The sequence below is a fragment of the Cordyceps javanica genome, chromosome 2 (assembly GCF_051103115.1).
Source record: "Cordyceps javanica chromosome 2, complete sequence".
Classification (NCBI taxonomy): domain Eukaryota; kingdom Fungi; phylum Ascomycota; class Sordariomycetes; order Hypocreales; family Cordycipitaceae; genus Cordyceps; species Cordyceps javanica.
The window spans coordinates 5,304,744-5,326,336 of NC_139296.1; the positions used below are offsets into that span (position 1 = coordinate 5,304,744).

General features: G+C 50.9%; 6 protein-coding genes across 6 annotated transcripts; 3 read left to right on the forward strand and 3 right to left on the reverse strand.

The window, feature by feature from the left end:
- Nucleotides 1-445: 445 nt before the first annotated feature.
- V2A60_004091 (lipase family protein) lies at nt 446-1,000 on the reverse strand (the record flags this gene model as incomplete). The annotated part of the gene is made up of 1 exon (XM_083255415.1): nt 446-1,000. The coding sequence occupies one exon, from the start codon at nt 998-1,000 to the stop codon at nt 446-448; it is 555 nt and encodes a 184-aa protein (XP_083111541.1).
- Nucleotides 1,001-3,111: 2,111 nt separating this feature from the next.
- On the reverse strand, nt 3,112-5,917 carry V2A60_004092 (uncharacterized protein; the record flags this gene model as incomplete). The annotated part of the gene is made up of 3 exons (XM_083255416.1): nt 3,112-5,274; nt 5,332-5,742; nt 5,804-5,917. 3 exons carry the CDS (start codon nt 5,915-5,917, stop codon nt 3,112-3,114), a joined length of 2,688 nt encoding a protein of 895 aa, XP_083111542.1.
- Nucleotides 5,918-8,266: 2,349 nt separating this feature from the next.
- On the forward strand, nt 8,267-9,192 carry V2A60_004093 (uncharacterized protein; the record flags this gene model as incomplete). The annotated part of the gene is made up of 2 exons (XM_083255417.1): nt 8,267-8,562; nt 8,622-9,192. The coding sequence occupies 2 exons, from the start codon at nt 8,267-8,269 to the stop codon at nt 9,190-9,192; spliced, it is 867 nt and encodes a 288-aa protein (XP_083111543.1).
- A 4,284-nt stretch (nt 9,193-13,476) lies between these two features.
- Nucleotides 13,477-15,199, forward strand: V2A60_004094 (uncharacterized protein; the record flags this gene model as incomplete). The annotated part of the gene is made up of 3 exons (XM_083255418.1): nt 13,477-13,692; nt 13,746-14,737; nt 14,788-15,199. The coding sequence occupies 3 exons, from the start codon at nt 13,477-13,479 to the stop codon at nt 15,197-15,199; spliced, it is 1,620 nt and encodes a 539-aa protein (XP_083111544.1).
- Nucleotides 15,200-17,774: 2,575 nt separating this feature from the next.
- Nucleotides 17,775-18,828, forward strand: V2A60_004095 (uncharacterized protein; the record flags this gene model as incomplete). The annotated part of the gene is made up of 2 exons (XM_083255419.1): nt 17,775-17,940; nt 17,990-18,828. The coding sequence occupies 2 exons, from the start codon at nt 17,775-17,777 to the stop codon at nt 18,826-18,828; spliced, it is 1,005 nt and encodes a 334-aa protein (XP_083111545.1).
- A 209-nt stretch (nt 18,829-19,037) lies between these two features.
- Nucleotides 19,038-20,882, reverse strand: V2A60_004096 (uncharacterized protein; the record flags this gene model as incomplete). Its single annotated transcript, XM_083255420.1, has 1 exon — nt 19,038-20,882. The coding sequence occupies one exon, from the start codon at nt 20,880-20,882 to the stop codon at nt 19,038-19,040; it is 1,845 nt and encodes a 614-aa protein (XP_083111546.1).
- Between the last annotated feature and the right edge of the window lie 711 nt (nt 20,883-21,593).

A 21,593-nucleotide genomic window follows, 5' to 3' on the forward strand; every position in this document is an offset into this window, starting at 1 on the left:
CTCCAGACAATATCCAGGGTGCCTCTTGCGTTTGGTGATCCGACAAATGTAGCAGGCCCGTCTGGTGGCAGGGTGCAGTTGATGTTAAACCGAGTCATGTTGCGGGATACTGTATGAGTAATGTAGAGAAAGAAGGTATTTACGGCGACGCGACAACGTCAGCGACTCGAGAAGCTTCGGCGAGAGGTGCTTTTAAATAACAATAATCACTTCATAGCAGTCAAACGGGTGAGTGACCTGACGCTCTGATCGGCGGGCCGATCCTCGAATTCCCTCCCGCTCTGATCAGGGGGCTGATCCCCCAATGTACTTTGTCGAGCATGCAACATGCAGGGTTGCCAAGCCTCTAACGCTAACTGGGAGTTATCTTGTTAGGCTGTCGTGTGGTCTTGGCAACTTGGTTGGGTGTCGATTCAATCTATCCTTTGGTAAGGGACCATGGAGCTCATTTAGCCGTTAGTCGATAACAAGGCCATAATTGTTGAAAGTAATGCATGTGCGAATTGAGCGACAAGTTCACCAGGCTCTCGCTGCACTGCTCTTGCTCAGTCCCTGTGCAAACCTGTACATCGCCAATGTCATGTTCCGTCCGTGTAGCCAGCCCGTCGCGCAACCAGTACTCGGGAAACGGGTGCCGAAACCCAGCCGCCAGTGGCACGTATGTGGTCGCCACGTCCTGGTAGTGTGTGATGCGATAAGTCACGCGACGACGCCTTGCGCCTCCTGGGTACCGCACCAAGACGTCGTTGCAGATGCGCGGGCTACCGTAGTTGTACTGCGGCACCCCCGTGAAGATGCCGCCCTCGCGGCGCAGATCCAGCGCCGCGAGCTGCCCTTCGGCGCCCCGCCCCCTCCAGCGAGTGGCCGGTAAAGGCAAGCGTGTACCCAGGATGCCGTGCGGCGGCCTGTTGGGCCCGCAACCGTAGTGTCGGCTTGACCACGCGCCATGCCTGCGCAAAGCCGGCGTGCATGCGGCAGTCGGGGCCGCCAGAAGGAGCATGCTGTCATTAGCACGACGGCGTCGGCGAGGAAGTTGGGGATCGAGGCTGAGCCGCGGAAGATGACTACAGTTTCGCGACAGACGTGATCGGCGGCCACAAATCCGGGGCTAGACCTGCCAAGTCGCCTCTAAATCGATAGAGTAAATCATTCGTCAGCAGATTTCGTAGCCTTTTGTTGTGCACAGGTCCCCGTATGAGCTCATGCAGATGCAAATCTTGCGACTTACTTGAACGAGGCAACAACGGAAACATTGTTACTCCCAAGCGTTGGACATTGGGCCTCGCAGCAAGTCAACAGCGTTCCAGACGCCGCACCAGATTGGCAATACGAAGCGGGAAGATATTGCGCATAGTGTTTCGGGTTACTGTACAACTCTTCAGTCACTAGATGCATCGGCTGTTAGAGATATGCCATTAGGCGATGCTTGCAAATACCAAAACGAGTAACTGTGTTGGCAGGCACCTCCCACCAGCTGAGTCAGCAAGCACTCACAGAAGGTCACTGGCGCCGCCACCCTCCTAGATAGCTTCTTCTTTGATGCATCATCATCACAGTCAAGGTTTCTTCATCGACGCTTCTGTTCGTGCCGTGACCTGGTGATGCGTCTTTGCTCTCTTTGATCCGCATTAAACTGACATGGCTGCCGCTCGACGCGAGTGGGTAGGCACGAGACAAACACGCCACTTCAAACTGCAAGAACAAAATTGAGCTTCATATTCCCTATTGCTAAGGTACCCGATATCGAATAGATAGGAGTGCAGAATGAGTCGCTCGACAGAACTCTGGTACAGTGTGTAGCAATATATTGGGGGTTGACAGCGCAGTATATTCCCTGGACCCGTGCGAAGCTGAATACTTATAAATAAATCCAGAAACAGCTATCACTGGCATCCCTATAAGCAAGTGAAAGGCACAATGTACCTGTGGTCGGACAGCTGAGTCTCTCTCGTTGGTGCGTTTTGACTTTCCTCACGATCGCCTGGCTGTAAGACGCGGGGAAGACGAAGCTGCTCAGGCTCGGTGCAGCAGAAACTCAATCACATCGGTAGATGCCACGGCTTGGCAATTACTGCACCTCGGCTCATTCTTCTAGAAGACCACTGCTAGTGTTCACTCAAGAACTTGGTTAGGTGGGATCGTTGCGAGCATTAACGATTGCGGGGTGAGCATGTTTGTGTTTCTAAAATTCGACCAATTCGAATGCACGTTGGGGACAGAGCTGACAATTGTGGTAATGACTACTTAAAGCCTACTAATATTGATGGTCGTCAGAGTCTACCTTGGTGGATGGTACTGCACACCATCATCGATGCATGGATGCCTGACTGACCTAGTAGAGGCGTCATCATGCAACCTACGGCCGAGAACAACACCCTCGTACTCTGCGCTCATTCCCGTCACCAAGTCCATCGCCAACTCGCGATAGCTCGGGATATTTGGACCCGCTAAGAGCATGCCAAATACTCTGGCGGATCACAGGGCGTCGCCTATCCGTAAGCAAGAGGTACAGTTGCCAGGCAGACAACTCATGCTCTGTCTTGCGTGGTCTTCTTGATCCTCGCAGTTTATCCGAGCTTAACACTTGTACTTCGTTCGAACGGAGAGGAGTAGTGTGTCCGCTTGACGCCTTGCGGCTGGCTCGTCTTGGTAAGCCAGTTAGGGATCCAACGTTCTTGTATTCTTTATCCCAAAACAGACTGCATTATATCTTTTACTCTGGCGACCCAGGCTGGTACCACCAGATTATGGAGTTCCCAAAGATCCTTTCTTCCGCCACAGCGCCATCTTAATGCATAAGCCGCTGTAGCTTACCAGTTCACAGGTCGTGTTGTGTGAGTCACCAACAAGCTGCACAAACAGCCCACGAAACTTTGCTTGGACCTAATGGGGCCGACTAATTCTTAGCAAAATTCATTTCTATGCAAGTCTTCCCATAGACCACCGCGGCTTCTCGCGGGACTCCTTGGACTAAGTTTTACGATACTGATCAGTACTTCAGGGCAAGTCACCTCTACAATAGGTCCAGGCACTCTAGTGGTAAATTGGTTCGGCGAGTACCTAATTGTATCTCTTTTTGACTTTGCGACAAACCTTGCTCGATGAACCTGCTTATTGGCTGTACGTAATCTTGAACAGCGGCGACTCACTCGCATCCCAGTCCTCTTCATTGCTAGGGTTGCCGAAAATCCTCAGGGCTCGCACGACCAGTTTGTAATAGCCCTCGGGCACATAGCTGCCTGTGTCGAGCTGACCATTCCATTCAAACTGGGTGAACTGAAGCAAGTCTGGCTGTCCCTGCTGTAAGTTGCTCGGTCGCCATGAGACAGGAAACCCTTGAACCTGGCCAATCGATGCGTTGGCTCCATTCGATGTGGCATTGTTCGCCGGCACGACGTCAGCACGCACGAGAGGGGTTCCCAGTGTTGCGTTGATGTTTAGTACGAGTTGAGATGTCGCAAGGCGGCCCGGTGTTGGCAACACAACAGTGGTACCCTCACTGACAGACATGTTTCCAAAGACAAGCGAGGCGCCGTCGGGTGGCAGGGCCTGGTGTTGACGGATGGAGCCGGAGAATCCTTGATACGGAACAGAAAGAGCGCTGCTGTCAGACCCGTTTATCGCAATCCAGCCGGACCATAACGGCATTCGACGTGCGTCAAGGCCATCAGGAACTGACGCGGACACTTGGATGTTGGCGGAGTTCCCAGGGGCCACGGTGACAGATGTGTCGCTCAGGGTAATGACAGCCGGGGCCTCAATTGCCTCGAGCGTCTTGGGATACGAAGAAATGGTGTCATCTTGCGTAAAGGTATACACCGTGGCCGCGGGAACGTGAGAAAACCGGTACGTGATGGCTTCGGTGCCAGTGTTCTTGATGGTCAAGTTGAAAGAGGCTGCCGCATGCTCAGTGTCGTTGAAGTTGAGACCGGCCGGTTGGACGAGAGTTGTAGCATAGGCAGCGTCGTGGGCACGCGTCAGACCACCGCCCTGCTGAGCGACCGGGGCAAGGTAAGGTAGGAACTCGTCTCCGTTGTGGTACAACTGCGGGTTCGAGTGCGAAACAAGAAGGCTTTCGATGGTGGCTGGATCCAACGAGCCGTGCACCTCGCCAATCAGTGCAACGATGGCAGCGATGAGAGGACCGGAGAACGAAGTTCCTCGTGTAATCGTGTAACCAGAAGGATTCGACTCCCTCCAGTCCGTTGTGATGATTTCTTCGCCAACCGCAGTCAGGGAAGGCTTGAGACCGAGATTCCACGAAGGGCCCCAGGAACTAATGGCGGAAACAGCGCCTGCAATCTCGTCATTCGGTGCCTCAACATAGATCCGTGGTCCTTCAGCATTTGAGAATGCTGTCGCAAGGACCTTGCGGCCAGAGCGGAGCGCCGTGAGCATCGCCGTCGCAGTGTCAAACCCAAGCATTCCAACAGCGACGACACCCTCAGGCAAGTCCTCCATCCAATAGCTGGCAGGAGTCCAGTCTTCGCTGTCTTTGTAAAAGAGAAAGCGCGTAGCCTGCTTTTGGCGAAAGGCCTTCATCCTAGTCCGCAGGTTGCAGTCCCCTTCGCCGGTACGGAAATGAAGTAGGACGAGCTTGTCGCTCAGATCCGGTGTTTCAGGACGAGGCAGTCCACAAGCCTGAGTACCGTTGCCAGTAGTCGTTGCATCTGCAGGCGGCAGGGCGTAGACCTCCATTGGGGTGCCGGTAAAGTTGTCCGAGGGCTCTGTCGGGTAGAAGTGGAAGGTGGCCGCAGGTGCATTATCGATGGTGTACTCGGCCTCGCTGACCAGCTGGGGAGCCACGCGGCTATTCACCATTCCGACACTGATGACCCCGCTGGCGACGGCCGGGTCCAGGTGCGTAAACAGGCCGAGCTCGCCGTCGTTGCCGGCGCCCTGGACAAAGACGACGCCGCTCTCCGTGGCCCGCGTCGCGGCCGACGACAAGAGACTGTCGGGCCACCCGCCCGGCAGCCCGGCCGACGACGAGATGATGTCCACGTTTTCGCCGAGGGCGCGGTAGATGGCATCCACCATGACGTCGGTGTGAAACTCGCCGCTGCAGCTGATGCGGTACATGCCGAGCTGGGCGCCCGGCGCGGCGCCGGTGAAGCCGAGGGCGTTGGGCTGGGCGCCGATGATGCCGGCCACGTTGGTCCCGTGGCCCTCGCAGTCCTTGGGCGTGGGCTCGTCATGGACCAGGTCTGCGCCAAAGGAAAAGAGGCACCCGGGACCGAAGCAGCCTCCGAGTGCGGGATGTTCATAGTCAACCTAGATGTGTTAAAACTCGGGGGTTGCAGGAAAATTAACCAGGAAGGAGCTCCTTACACCAGTATCAATCATGGCAACCTTGATGCCCTTGCCCGTGATGCCTTTGCTATGGAGCTTGTCAACCTGCATCATAGCGTGAGGAGTGTATGCAGTGGTGTTTGTTTGGCGCAGCGCATGTCGCGTTGCCTGACGTTTGCTCATCTTGCCAATCGACGAGTATTGCTTCTGGTTCTTGGGCACTCCCACGTTGGACGGATCAATACCGCCCAGCAAATGCATCTGAACCGGATACACCTTGACAACATCATCCATGGAGGCCACATTGTTGATGTTGCCTGCATTTTCGAGCGTTATCGAAACAGCCTTGTAGGCTTCGCCTGCCTTTCCATTGCCAGGTGCGTAGTCAATCTGCCTACGAATGCGAGCATGGGCTTCTGTCGTGACTCTTTGTGCAAAGCCAGCGACATCCTACACTTTCATGTTAGGTGGACAGAACCTGGAAAGTTTCTCTTGGGGAACTCGGACGTACAGCGCTTTTGTCAAGTTCAACAAAATAAGTGCCATGAAGCACTCGTGCTGCAGTTTCGTTGGCGGCAGAGTGCGTTATTGCTAGTGCAGCAATAGCAAGCAAGGACCTCACCATGGCGTGCATTGTTCCGCCTCGAGATGTCGAATTATTTCACACGCGATGCTCGTTTGTCTACGGTCTTGTATTTATAGCCGCGGCAACAAGATAAGAGCTTCCCAAAGTCCATCACTTGGCATAGAGAGGCAAGCGCTCCGCCCCCTTCCCATACGTGCCGGATAGAGAGGGCCATGACTGACATTTCGGCCCTTGATTGCAAGGGTCGAGAGCGGCCGGACATCGCGGACCACTTTAGAATGGATTGTTAGCATGAGCGCCATGACATGACTACGGATCTATGAGCAACTATTCCGGGTTTCTCTTGGCAGCATCTCCGCCCACCGGTTTACTGCGGATAGTTGACGTTGCCGTGAGTTTGTAATCTGATACGAGCTATAGCACCCTAGTTATAATATCGTTATCGTCTGTACGGCAGTGCATAAAACAAGGTATCTCAATTAAGCTATCTAGTATATATAATCATACGAGAGGGTACGCATAATTCTACTAACGTCGGCCACCCACTTGCGGGCCACCCCACAACGCCTTTCACCGCGATATTCTACGGAGGCAGGGAGGTAAGGAGGTCGGTCGCCTTCAAAATAAGCTCATCACGCTAACCTCGCACAACCCTACGAGCAGGGATTCAGCTTGGGCAGGTACAGCAGGCCACAAAAAGTCTAGAATATGATCAGCGCTACCGACCGCGTCACTAAGGAGCCTATAAACAAAGGTACCTCTAACACACGCATTTTTATAGCTAAAAACGAAGTACCTAGTTTTTTAGAAAGCTCTTTAGTAAAGCTTTAATACTATATATAGAAGCCCTTTACTTTTTTTACTACTTCTATATAGTATAGCTAAGAGCCTAATAGCTACTAGACTAAGTTATTATCTAGTACCTCCTACGTAACCTATAGGTAGGCTTTAAACCTATAGATATTTTTTTTATTATTTATAAATTTATAAAGGTTAGGGAATAGTTTAAATAGTTTTTTTTTTAATATAGCTTATATATATTTAATAGGGTTAAGATTAGGGCTTTTTACTAGCTAGTTAAGTATAGAGATTTTATAGCTCTAGAGCTAACCTATTATTATATATAAAGTATAAATTCTTATATTATTTTATTAAAAATAATTCTAATTTTTATATATAAGTAAAAGGCCTTCTTATAAAGTTATAATATAAATTTCTAAATTTATATCTTTTTTTTAAATATCTTCTAGTATTATAATAATAAGCTTACTTTTATTACCTTTATAGATAGCTCCTTAAATTATAATAGAGATATTTACTTTAATATAGGATTTAAAATTAATTATTTTTAGAAAATATACCTCCTATAAATATTACTATACCTATAAATAAGGATTCTTAATATAATTTTATATATTATATTTATCTAAAAAGATAATCTTAATTATATTAGATAGGTTTAGAAGATATCTCTTCTTTAATATAAAATACCTTATTAAATTCTTTATCTTTTATTAACTAAAGAATATAAAATAAAAACTAGTCTTCTATATATTTTATATTAAATAGAATTTTTACTTTTACTTTAGTAAGGCATAAACCCTTAGCCTTTAAAGTAAAAGTAATTATATAAGTATTAATAGGGTTTAATAATAACTTTATTAGTATATTTTTTAAAATTCTAGGATTCTAATAAATAATTTACTTAGTAGCTTAAATATCTTAAGGAAAGAGCTTCTTTAGCTACCTAGAGTAGCTCTTTAGAGTTATAAAGTTAGTTATATTATAGCTATTAATAATCTTTAAGATAATACTTTAATTTATATTAAACTTAGCTATAATCTTAGTCTATATTATACTTATATTTTTAGCTATAATAATTACTATATAGGCTTTATTTAAGAATTAATAGTTTTTTTAATAATTTCCTAATATAATAGTGCTAAAGGTATACTTTTCAGGGGTCTATAGTATTATTTATTCGCGATATAAGAAAGTATAGGTTTTGAAGCCTAATGGCGCGATGCCTAACGCGTCGCGCATTATTCCAGACTTTTTGTGTGGGGCTGTACATCAAGGTACATAGAGCACTATAAGTACTACCTAGAGTGTGATAATACCGACCATCATAACTGCCCAGGTAAGCTTGCCCCAGCAACAGGCAGCAGTGGGACAGTTTTTACGCTGCTGGCATCCGCAGGTGTTCCAGTCATCGACCTGCATCACCCGAAAAACGTGAACATTGCCATGTCCAAGTCCAAGTACAGCCTCGATGCCTCAATTGCAGCTTTTTTTTCAAGTTCAGGGACATCTGCGACAAGGAAGACATGCGATGAGTTCGCCGTCCGCATGTTTGGGGAACCAGTTTTTCCAGTTCCCCTGCAAGGAATGGCAAGCTATACTGTGGTGGCGGGGCACGACAAGGTTGTTCAGTTCCGTGAGCAGAGCAATCTTCTGGATATGGAAATAATGACACTCGCGAGGCAAGTTCACCCGACGGTCGTGGCAGGCTGTGATTTCCATGGCCTTATCGGTGGAATACAGTCAGACGGCTCGGAAGCCGGCAAGTGTCCGCTGGCTATATACTCGATGAATGCCCTTCACGGAAGTTGCTACATCTTCGTGTGTGGCTCTTTGGAGGATAACTTGTCACGCCATCTCAACACCGTCAAAGATTTGGCAAGGTGTGTTACTCGTATGCTATTGATTGCTTTAAAAAGCATGGCTAAAGCAACAGTACTAGATTTTTCGCCGAGTCCTGGCTCAGTGGCCGGCGCTCAGAGCCATCCCTGATGACGACGAGTGCCAAGGAATGTGCCCGAATGTTCAAGTATCTCGCTGATACCCTACCTCGTCGGTTTCAGCACCATGTGACCGAAATTGAGGAGATCCTACCCTTGCTGCCATCTGGCGATTATCCTTTGGTTCTCACACATGGCGACCTCAACGAGATGAACATCCTTGTCGACCCGGCCAGCGGCAGAATAACGGGAGTTGTGGACTGGGCCGAGGCGAGCGTCCAGCCTTTCGGCTTCGCGCTTTATGCTCTCGATAATACTCTTGGATACATGGGCCCAAGCGGGTGGAAGTATTACGAAAATGCCGACTGTTTAAGGGAAGCTTTCTGGACCGAGTTTGCTGCCTTGATTGGGGGCTTGCATCAACAGACCATGACATACATACGCTTGGCACGGGTTGCGGGCTTGCTCATCAGGTACGGCACGACATTTGATAGAGGGTTTGGGAGTATGGTAGGGGTACGAGACCCAGCTGACGCCTCCCTCCAATACCTCGATGCACTGTTATCTGGTTGACTTTTGCAGAACCAGACGCATGGATTCAGAGATTGTCCTACGTAATTGGATGATAGACTGTCGTATGTAGCACTGTTAGCGGAGGAGAGGGAGATTTCTGATAGTGAAGACCGCCTGTCTCGTGACTGAGCATAGTCAGTGGGCCTGCTGGCCCGGAGAAGAGATAATATTCCACCATGTAGACGGCTACCCGAGTTTGATAGCTATGCGTGAAACTCTGGCGGTGGGAGGGTTGATGCTGATGTAGCCTCTAGAATCATAAACTAGCTGTGGAATTTGTTTCAAGCGTCCTGGCATATCGTCCAAATGAAGGAAAATGCAAGAGGCTGACTTATCTAATCGTTGTACTAAATCTAGCGTAATTCCTCGTACTGAACGTACAGCAATACATGCATCAAGAGTGTTTTCAAGTATCCTACGCAGCAGCTTGAGCATCGACTTCCCAGCTATCACCTGCCAGACGGGAGATCGATACTAGAGACGCATCGATCCTGGCAGCTCGACAGAATAAATATATTAATGTATATTTATTTCAGATATATATATACTATATATACTATATGTATAAAGAATGTCTTTGCAGGATCTACTGGAAAATCGGAGAGCCACACAAGCGCAGCGAGTTCCTCAGGTGGTGCAGCTAATAAGCCAATTGACCGATCGAGAGCAGGTATGCTCCATAAAACCCTTGTGTGTTTTTGCATGTGAGAAGAATCGCATGTGAGAAGAATCAACAGGAGAGGACCAAAGATGTACAGGCAAGATAAGACCGTGGAAGAAGTCACATCGAAGAGTAGCGCACCAGGCTCAACTCCGCGCCTGCATCACGTGGTATTTCAGAACAGCGTCTCGTTAATTCTGAGCTACTTGAAAGCGAAGTGTGTGGCACTTGAATAGTTGATAGACTTCATCAATCGAGAGACCATTCAACTCCCTCAAAGGTTGTAGGTAGAAAAAAAGTGCAGCATGAGATTTTAATACTCACATCAGGCAACCCAAAGGAGAGTGTGAATGCTACCCTGGCTTGTTCAATGTTGCAGATCCGTCAAGGGCCCGTGTTGTCAGTCTCTTTCCGCGGCCGATTCCTTGTCAAGTTGTATTGTGAAGCGATTATTCTTCACCACCATGATCAGCGGATTGGCGAAGCTTTTCACTGCAGTTTTACACCAAGCTCCGTCTTGGGTCTTTCGTACCAAGTAGCTGAGTGATATGCCCTACACGGCATGTTCATTGTGCTATGGCGCCCAGTGGCTTATAGCCAGCAGGCTCGCTGTCTATGCCTATGTACATGTTCGAGCTTTTCATGTGTATTCTGTACCGACCGAAAGTTGGAGCTGAGCCTTGTCATTCGATCAGACCGTGTCAAGAGAGGGTCAGCGGCATCCACTTCAAACTTGCCCCGGCCTGCCACGTTCCACCACGATGATCAAGGAACCACCACCCATATAACCCGGCCACCGAGTCGCACTGATACAGGCTCGCTTAGCTCCCTCCACCTGCCAATCATGCAACTGCAACATCTCTCCGAAGGTAAGCCAAGCTCAGGTACCTAGTTCAGGATGGCCGGTACGCGACTGCGAATGGCCGACTAGGAGGGGCTGATAGTAGTGACAACTGAGATTGGGCTCGTGATGCCACCATTCCCTGGCGCCACCGTGACAGTGGCGTCAGATGAAAGCTGAACGCTGCCGATGGTAAGACTGCCGTTTTTGATGGTGTACGTGGCTATCTGGATCTTGAGGTTCAAAGTGCCGGGCTGTCCGGGAGTGGCCGCGGGTAGTATATAGGTCTGGTTGCCATCACTAACCGAAAACGTCTGGGGAGAAGCGTTCCTGATATCGATACCCGAGATGGTTGTCCATGATGAGTGAAGTAACAACGTGTAATTGCAAAAAAAAAAAATGAGGTGCTGTGCTGTCTGGGTTTGGACCGGGTGTTTGCTCGTACTCATCGTCTACTTATATAGCCGGGCACAATTTGACATTAGTAATACAAACTACAGACAAGATTCAAATGCCACTTCAATCCATCTGGAAGAGTTTTGCGCACCGTCTTCTGCCGTGAGAGGTGATACCCGACAACAAGAGCACTTCGTACCAAGCAAGACAAAAGCTGCGATGCTGCGGGGTTGAGCGGAACGAGACGAGCTGTGCCGCACGCATCATCGGATACGGCAAAGTCAAGTTCTACAGGCGTCTCAACAGCATGAAAATGCCAATCCTCGAGACGTTGCATAGGTCTTGCGGCAGGCTTGCGGAGAGCATACGACAGACAGTCTCTTGTGAGACCGAGTCGCTGGCAAAGAGTGTCTCTCACGACCCAAGAAAGACACGCTCTTGGCAAATAAAGTTGTAAATAGAAACTAAATTAAGCTAACCAGTATAGCCATGTAATTTGCATCTCAGTAGCAGCAAGCATCTTCATTGCTTGAGATGACCTCCGTGCTTGGCTCAGATGAGATCTCCGGTGCGGCGATTGTGCTTGGAAACACATGTGCCACCCAAGAAGGAAACGTTTCAGATGGCTTACTGCTGAAATGCAGAACACGAAACAAGACTCCACGTTGTCAGACAACAGACAAGTTGGCTATTGGCCATGCCGTGGGCGGCACGCTCCTCGAAACGGCTTGTTGCTTGTCTCTCAAGCCCACAGCCATGTATGTACTGTCTGGAAAGAGAGAGAACAGTAAAGAATAACGGCATGACTATACTTTCGGGTGTAAAATCTTGTACATGAATAATTCAAGTACTTTGGTTGTCTCTGCAGGAAGTCTACCACGAGCGCCGCTATGAACTGAGTGTAAGTACTTGGCATGTCTGCATACGCAAGGCCATACCATCACGCTCTTTTGCACAAACATTAGGTACTGATGAAGCGGTATTTGACGAGTTTGACATATTGTGGCTTTTCCAGCTGTCCGCGCCGTGTTGTCTATTTCTTTTATATAAGCCCACGTCGCCTATATTCTTGCAGCGTCACTTCCCCCGACTTGGGCCAACATCATCTTTACTGCCAAACCACGCGATATGCTCGTCACTGCTCTCTAGCTGCGAGACTACTATGGCCACTTCCTATCGAATGTATCTGTGGTACCCGGATTATCAGCATGGGGATGGTCGATCAGCGGCCTTGGACGACGGCCTTGTCGCGACCAGTAACTGCCAAGACCAGCACGGGTGCGCGCATCAGCATCGTAAAGACTTGGCTACTTACACGTCCTTCCTTTTAGCGGCCAGTAGACCATAGCCTTGTCTCCCGGCCGGAAGCAGCGACGTGCGTCCGTGCGTGCGTCCTGCACCCCCGGGTCGAAGCCCGGGTCTACTAGCTGCACCGCCACCATGCCCCCCTGTGGGTTGACTTGATCCATGTGGTTGCCCGCCGACTTGTAGAAGGGAGTCCTAGAGTGTCGGTGCGTTTGCCGACAGCAAACCCTCCAACTACACACGCGCTTTCCAATATACTTTGTCTTTCGTTGCGTATTGATCTGGCCTGGCGACGCCGACAGGCACGCCCGAATCATGCGTGCATCTCTTCCTTTGCGTTCTTTGAATCATACATGACCAAATTGGTGTGGGTATCAACCTTTTTTGCCATGGACCAGGAACGCGGCGGAATTAACATGGCGCCAAGTCGTATCAGTAAGCTGTTCTTTCCGCACCTCGTATTATATGGCGATGCATGCAACCATCAAAGCACAGCCACGACGGTGGGTTATATTATTGCTCGTTAGCGTGCATCAGAAGAAAGCTACAATTGGCCCAACGGCGAGGGGCAGCTATTTCCGTTCTCCAGACAGTTTGGCGAAGGATCGATCAGGCTAGCCAGAGTGACATGGTGCGGTGCATCCCCGTCGCCGGCTCATTCGGGCAAATCACTAATTATAGCGACAGTCGATAATCCTGGTATGACGAGCGCTGGATTTAACCAAAGAGATTATAGTTTTACAGGGGTGAGACGTGCGCTACTCGCTTTACTCATTTTGAATTGAGTATCTACGGATGGGAACTTCTCGTATTATTCATATATTTCTTCGTCGATGTTCACAGCCACCACAGCAATTAGCACAGAGACCACTCATGCGCCAATGAAGCATGAATAGATACACTTCAGTGCAAAAGGCCCTCTCGCGCAGTTCCAGCCGTTCCTGGATTCATCGCGATCGTGTGCGCGGCCCGCGGTTCAGCTTCGAAGTGGGCCGGCCCCCTATCGTCATAGCCTTATAACATGCTTATTTCGGGCATGTTCGCACTCGCGATTTCCGTTTTCTTCATGATCATTTCAAAGATGACGCTCATCAATCCCATCAAGACCGTGCTTCTGGCGAGTCTGCTGCACTCTGTCCACGCAGCCAGCCAGCAGCAGCAGCCGTCAGCGAACCGTACCGGCTCTCGCAACCCCTTCAATGACAAGCTCGCCGACTTTGTAGGCGACGTCATGGACAGGTGGAAGTTTGCAGGCATGTCAGTTGCTGTCATGGACGGCGACGATGTGTACTCGCAGGTCAGTATCGACGAGACTTGGCGTGGTCTCCTAGGCCTCTAACTTTTCGCCAGGGATACGGGTACGCCACCCTGCCAGACGTCAAGGCCACTGCGGACACGCTCTACTTCGCAGGGTCGACATCCAAGGCTTTTACGGCTGCAGCCGTTGCCCAGTTGATTGATGGCGGGAATCATTCTGCGCTTGCGGACGGATGGAGCACCACAATCTCGTCCATCATCCGCAACGATTTTGTCATGTATGAGGATTGGTCCACGGAGCATCTCACTCTTGAAGACGCGGCCAGTCACCGCACTGGTATGCCTCGTCATGATGGCGCAATGTTTGCGCGCCACGATGATGACAGCCCTGTGACAACAGCGCAGCAGGTGCAGAATCTGCGATACTTGAAGCCCAGCGCGCCGCCGCGAACCACGTTCCAGTATTGCAACTACATGTATGTCGTCCTTGGGTATGTCGCTGAAGCGCTCTCTGGCAAGTGGCTGGGCGACGTTCTGCGTGAATCGATCTGGGAGCCTCTTGGCATGACGGCCACCTTTGGAGACACCAAGGATGCAGTGGCCGCCCCGGAGCACCTGGCAGCGGGCTACTATTGGGATCCTGAAGCCAAAAAGTTCGTGGAGATGGTGCTGGACAGCACCAGAGATTCGGGCGGCGCCGGGCTCGTCATCTCCACCGTCTCCGACTACACAAAGTGGGCGCGCTGTCTACTCGACCAAACAGCGCCGTTTTCCAAGGCTGCGCACGCCGATATTCGGAAGACGCGTATGCTCATGGGTGATGATGACAAGGCAACGGGCGATGGAGACATGACCTACGGGCTGGGTTGGATGAAGAAGACGCACCACGGCGAAGTGGTTTGGATGCATGGCGGAACTGAGTTGGCGTACAGTACACAATTGTACTTGATCCCGCGCCTTCGGTACGCAGTCGTAACCATGGCCAACTCGGGACTCGCCAACTCTGCCGAGAATGAGCTTGTCTGGAGGTTGATAGAAGACAAGCTAGAGGTGCCGCAAGAGCTTCGCTACAATCTCACTTCTAGGTAAGTCGGCGCTGATGGTGCTTTGAACTGTAGTTGACGTTGGTCTCTAGCTTTGACGAGGACGCAGAAGCGCAGAAGAAAACGCTTGCGCTGGCCGAGTTGGCTTACTACCCAAATCGCCCGGAAAAATCGATTCCCTCCTCTCTTACCAATGATCAAATCGCTGGCCAATACTATGACCCAGGATACGGAACCCTGCACATAAAGGAGGTTGATATTGGTAACAAGACGTGGCTGGTCGCGAACCGCACCGAGACCGTTTTTGCGTACGAGCTGCGCTTCAGACATGTTTCTGGCAACTACTGGCTCGCCGATGCGTTTATAACGGAGGCAAATAACATAGCCGGCACATATGCTGGCGAGTTTAAGATTGGCGTGGATGGCAAGGCGACCGGTTTGGAGCTGCAACTATCGCCAGCAGGCCTACTTGGCGAGCCCAATGTGTCGTTCAAACGGGTATAGCATGTGTATAGCCCATAGCTGGTCATATTAGAAAGAACATCTCGCAGGCATGAGTCGGTGCAGCTGGTGCCCTTGGACGAACGATTGGCCCATGCTCATTTGCGGTCTGTTTTGGCCTTCCAAATGGCGCAGCTCCCTAGCCGCACTAGCTCCATGATGAATTCACAGAGAGTCTGGATTTGCTGTATTTCACTACCAGAAAGAGAGTCGATCGGAATTGTTTGAAATGTGCCGACTGCCTGGATCAATGTTTCCAAGTCTCTCTGCGAGCTGTCGCCTAGCGGGTGGACGAGGACGTTGACGAACAGTGCCATGGCCGCCACTGGAGCAAATGACTGTATATATCTGAAAAGTTTAGTCAAGTAACATGGAAGAAGAGCTAGACCGAAATTAAACGTACTGAAAAGCCTTCGCTCCCGATAGCGACAGAGAGAATTTAAGAAACAGCAGCGTCGACCGTCCGGCTTCCAAAGAGAGGTCGACGCTCGAGTGGATGACTCCATGTAAATCTTCCGGCAAGTTTGTTTCTTCATTTGACGCACCGCACTTCCGAACCATGGTATGAATGGCAATCAATGTGTAGTGGTAGTCCAGCTGCAGAGCTATCATCTGCTCATTCCGTCGTGTAGAAGCCTCACTGCTCGCTGGGCCACTGTCGGGGGAAATGCTCAACCTGGGACGTAGAGACCCTGGAATAGAGAGTCTCCACTGTTCCAACTCATAATCCAATTGCCGAATATTGTGTAAAATCTCTCCATCGGATCCTTTGTCTGCTTTTGGTGAGTAGAGCAGACAACAAATTCTTTCTTTGATAAGGCTCAGCTTTGGATCGGTAGGATACTCATGGATAATGTCGGTCCCACCAGCTGCAGAATCCATAAAAGACAAATCGCAGTAGTCTTCAGTGAGTAGGGGCGGTCGTCCAAATCGCAAGGCGATGTCTTTATCGAGGATGTAGCAGACGCCGAAAAGGACGCTAACATGCCGACGCTTGCGGTCTTTCAAGTCATCATCGAGACAGTTCTCTGTCTTGTAATAGCTTTCCAAATCGAGGACCATCTGACAGGAAAATGTATGCATGAGTTGGCAAGATTGCCAATCGAGATGAGTGCCCTGATATTCCTGCTTCTGTTACCACCCGTCGCAACATGCCGATATTGACGACTTACCAGTAAGAGTATTGCCTGAAGCGCTTCCAAGCTAGATTCCCAGTGAAATTCCTGTAAAAGTGCTTGAGATTGAGCACAACAAGTTTCAATGTCGAATTCCGCCGTAATAGTCGAAGGAGAAAGGCACTTTGCCCATGTGTGAAGTGCCCAGACACATGCCTGGGCTGGCAAACGGTGTACTGCGCTTGGAGAGTAGGCGGATTCGACAGTTGCTCCGATAAGTGTGCGATCCAATAATGCAAAACCGAAATTGGTATCTGAATTGAAAAACGCATCGAGTATTGAATTTGTTGCGTTCTTGCTAGGGAGTACCCTGGACGGCGTCGCGGAGACACCAGTCTTCGTTTGCTTTGGGTAGATGTGTCGATCAATTCGCATATCGAATGCAAGGTAATCTTTCAGAGGCGACGACTGCCCCGTTTTCGATTCGATCCATCGTTGACCCTTTGTCGACAAGATCTGCATACCTCTAAAGTACCAATTCCGCCCGAGTTGCTGGTGTGTAAGTTTGCGGGCAGGGCTCGCGCTTTCAGATACTGTATCGATGGGCGTTTGAGTTGTATGCGATGCATCGTGCTCTATTGTATGGCGATTTTTTGCGTTTTGGTTCGATACCTCACTACTGGGTGATGGGAGCTGGCCCTCTGCATTCTTTCGAGCCAGATCCGCCTCGAGCTGCTCGACTCGGCGGCTCAGTGCATAAACGGCCTCGGGAGTGATTCTACCTGCGTCAGTTGATATCTGCGAAATCATTCAAGAAGATTACCCTTTCTGCTTTTTCTGCGACTTCCTGGTGAATGTGCAGGGGATGTTTTGGTTGCCGCACCAATTACACGGTACGCCGGGACTGGGGATCAAGCATTGGATCTGCCCGGGTCAGCAAAAGATACAGAATAGGCAAATGAACTGACACTCGAATGGAAAAAAAAAGAAGGCAAAATACCTTTCGCTTAAAACAAACATCACATGCTTTCCTCGGAGGCATGGTGGTGTTTACGGCTTGCCAACCAAAAAGAAGCATCGGAATGACGGCGTCCGTGAAGAACCCTGAGGAGTGGAGGCGTCGGAGTAAAACATTCCGATTAGCTAAGCAGACCTCGGGATCGACGAGCTCTTCACTTCGACATGCTCTGAATAATGCAAGATTATCGAATTGTATGCAAGTTACATAATCGGAATAGGTCAGAACGGCAAATAGAACCCATGTTCTGCAGGCGAAAAGCCCGCACGAACGTCACTCTTGAGATGGGGCGCGACACATCCTTGTAGCCTCAGCACAGTATATGTATGAAGAGCGTTCCATTTGCTCTGGCGTTTTGCTCATTTTTCTCGTTCTACTTCCTAAGAAAATAAAAACTCTTGATTTATTCAAATATTCCTCAAAATCGGTCTTGCATTTGTCCAAAATGCCCGTCGCAAAATGGTCTCGTCTCATTGCCACACAACGCCTGTATCGGTCCTCGCAGACTGTGACCGTAGTTGGGCAGAAGGCCTACATCTTTGGCGGCGAGCTGGTCCCACGACAGCCCATAGACAACAAGATTGACGTCGTCGAGCTCGCTCGCGGATCAGGTAAAGGCCTCTCGAAGAAGATGCAGAAATCATGTCTATTATCACATAGAAACCACTGCGCAAACGACTCCGGCTCCAGCAGTGGCTCCCGTCCCGCGCGTAGGCAGCGCAAGTACCACCGTAGAGGGCAAGATATGGATATTTTCGGGTCGCGGGGGCCTCGAGATGCAGCCCGTCGAAGAGCAGGGGGCGCTGTGGTGCCACGACCCCCGGGCGTCTAGCTGGACACTGATCAAGCCGGCCAGCGAAGCAGCACCGTACCCAGCGGGCCGCAGCTACCACTGTGTTACTTCGGATGGCACCAACACAATCTTCGTGCACTCTGGGTGTCCAGAGTCGGGACGCCTGTCCGACTTTTGGTCGTTTGACATTGCGGCCAAATCGTGGACCGAGCTGCCCTCCGCACCAGCGCCGCCTCGAGGCGGCGCGTCCATCGCCTACAGCCAGGGCAAGGTATACCGCATCAATGGCTTTGACGGCACAAGAGAGCTGGGCGGTGTCCTGGACGTCTTTGACGCCGCGGCACAGTCGTGGAGCACGATTGCGTACGCGCCAGACGGCGTGCAGGGGCCCGAAGCACGGAGCGTCGCCGCCCTGCTCCCGCTCACTGTCCGCGGCGAGGCGCACATTGTGACCATGTTTGGTGAGCGGGATCCCAGCGCGCTCGGACACGCTGGCGCGGGCAAGATGCTCGGTGACGCGTGGGCCTGGCATGTTGAGCAGGCAAAATGGCACAAGCTGGAGACGGAGGGCGAGGCTCCCGAGCCGCGCGGGTGGTTTGACGCCGACGTCGCCCATGACGAAGAGTCGGGCGACTCCATTATTTTACATGGCGGAATTAATGAAGAAAACAAGAGACTAGGCGACGTATGGAGATTGAGCTTCTAAGGTCAAGACGCTAGGGTGGGACAACAAATATGATGGAATGCCAATTAACGAACACGAGGGCTTTTACGAGTCTCTATAGCCAGAAAAATCATAGTATTCGAATTTATTTAGGAAATTTGTATCATGTTTGCCTTTATATGTGGCTGGTTTCTATGTGTTTGTATAGTGAAACTGCCCTTGCCAGCCAAGGTATCGATTGTCAGCATGTCTTACCACCACTGCGCCGTCGGGGTGCGGTAGGTGTTGGTGTAGCAATGCAAATCTCCGCTGGACAAGTGAAGATCCCACTCGTCGACAAAGTCCACCTCGAGACCTGCGGCGGTGTAGGCGTCCTTGGACATCTTCTGGATAACGTCCTCGCCGTCCACGACGGGGCCCCACGGCTTGGGCGCCATGAATAGCGAGTCGGACAGGGGCACGCCGTTGACCTGGCTGGGGAGCGCCGAGTTGAGCGGCAGGAACCCGTCGCTGCCCTTCTTTGGCTTCCCGTACGAGCGGGCGTGCAGCCACTTCTCCAGCGAGGCCATCGTGGCCATGACGCCGGGGAGGCGGACGACGTCCTCGTCGGTGATGCCGGTTTCCTGCTTGAGCGTGTTCAGGGCCTGCTCCATCTTCTCCGCGCTGTGAGTGGCAGCCCTCTTCGTGGTCTCGTCGGCCAGGAATTCGCGAACCGTGGGGACGCTGGAATCGTTCCCAGCCGTCGGGTGGCTGGTCAGCCTCACATCGCCATGGCCGTCTTTATCGAGCTTCTCGAGCGCCTCATAGCCCATCATGGGATCCAAAATGGAAAGGCGCCAGCCTCGCGCTGTCTTGGCCGGTAGGAAGCCGACGATCTCGTCCACGTGGCCAACATAGAGCCATGTCGTATCAAGGGATATCGGATCCTGAGCTTCCTGAGCCTTGAGGTAGGTCAGTGCGTAAGGCGTCTTTTCATCTGTGGCACCGATGACGATCCGGCCGGCCGGGTATTTCTTGCCATTGATCTCGTAAGGAGGGATCGACTCAATGTTGCCTCCGGCCTCGAGGTCTGAGAATTTCTGAATCGCCGGATAGAGCTCTGTGTTGACAGCTCCCACCCCCTCAGCTCGCAGGTCCTGGAACAGCAGCTTTCCGCCGTCATCACGGGCTCGGTAGAGCGGCACTCCAGCCATATTGATGCGAATAGTGACGGGTCCGGATGGTCCGGGAATACTGGCATACGCTGGCTCCATTACGTCTTGGGCCCAGGTGTATTCAACGTCGAGGTATTCGAGGGGTTCCTTGATGCCGGCTTTTTGCATGCTGCTCCGGATACCATCCTCAATGGGCCCAATAGCCGCCGCCTGAACTTGTTTCTTCGTAGCAAAGACCTTTTCGATGGGTTGAAGATGATGATGCGTCAGGAGCGGGGCGACGCGCAGCATGACCTTGTCCGATGAGGAACTGCTTTCATCCGTGACCTTGAATTCGACTGAAACTCGTCCATCCCATTTGCCTGGTCGTCTGGTGTCACGAGCGTCGATGCCCAGAGTCAAACCTTGTCGTAGCTTTTCCGCTGGGATAGGCGTGTCATTCTCGAGGTAGACCCAACGGTCGTTCTCGGCGGGTGGCTGTGGCGCCCGGGACAAACGAGCCGCAAGATCGCCAATTGAGAATGGCTCGGGGGGCTTCTCCGGATAGTCCATAAAGATTCGGACATTTTTCCGTGCCACAGGGTCACTGATAGAAATGGTGGCGGTGACCGAATCGCCAATGTCCGGCATGGGCACTGTCCGCATCGGGGCCATATATTCGGGTGCCCACATGCCATTGTCGGAAGCATTATGGCAGTCTGGGTCGATCTCTGTACAATGAGGTTTGGTATTGCCTATGTTTGGCAGAAATAGAGCACCAGAGGTTTCAGACCACGTGTCTTTGCCGTTGGCATCAGTCGTGCCGTCGAGGTCAACCGTGCCATCACGATTGGTATCAACTCGTAGATCAGCTTTAAATGGAGCTGCTTTTTCCGCAGGGGCGCCTTGGGGGAGGGCCGCTGCCAGAGGCAAGGCAAGAACGAGGCAGGTCAGGCAGACCATGTTGTAAACTGAGTGAATGAGAGTAGAGAAGTTGGATATGTAGATGTGATTGATGTAACCTTTCTAGAGGTGGGATCGGCGAGACCTTTTATAACTATTGATTTTGCCCATCACAAGTCGTTGGAGATTGAGTACACTATGTGATACTAGCATCGACAATGGGAGCATGGTTCGACCCAAGTGGATAGGGCATTGCGAGCGGAAATGGCGATGAGCTCACGTATTGCTGGCAACTTGGATCACGACAAGAACCAATACATGCATCAATTCGCCAAGAACATCCATGTGTGCTCTGCGCCACAAACTAATGCGTAGATGGCAGGCAACCTTGCTGGTTGTACGAAGAACCCCTACCCTTCTGCATTCGCCGCGGACTGTAGACAACCCTTAATTTACAGGCACACACAATTTGTCGTCTTGCTGACTCGCTCTAGCTCAGTCAACTTGCAAGACTGCGCGGTAAAGTGCTTATGTGAACAAGACTCGGCTGATAACCATGCTGGTCCTCTCGGATCGAAGGGATATTATTCCGAGAACAACGGTTCGGGGGGCAGCGTACCACATATCCACGAGCAAGGTTATGTGGCTTAGTGAATTATGCTAGTGTTTTATCATATGATCAAGAACCAGGGGTGCGTATAGGGCCGCATCATGGCCCACAATGATGCCCACGCCGGTGATGTAATGCAAAGCCGTTGAGGGATCTACCTC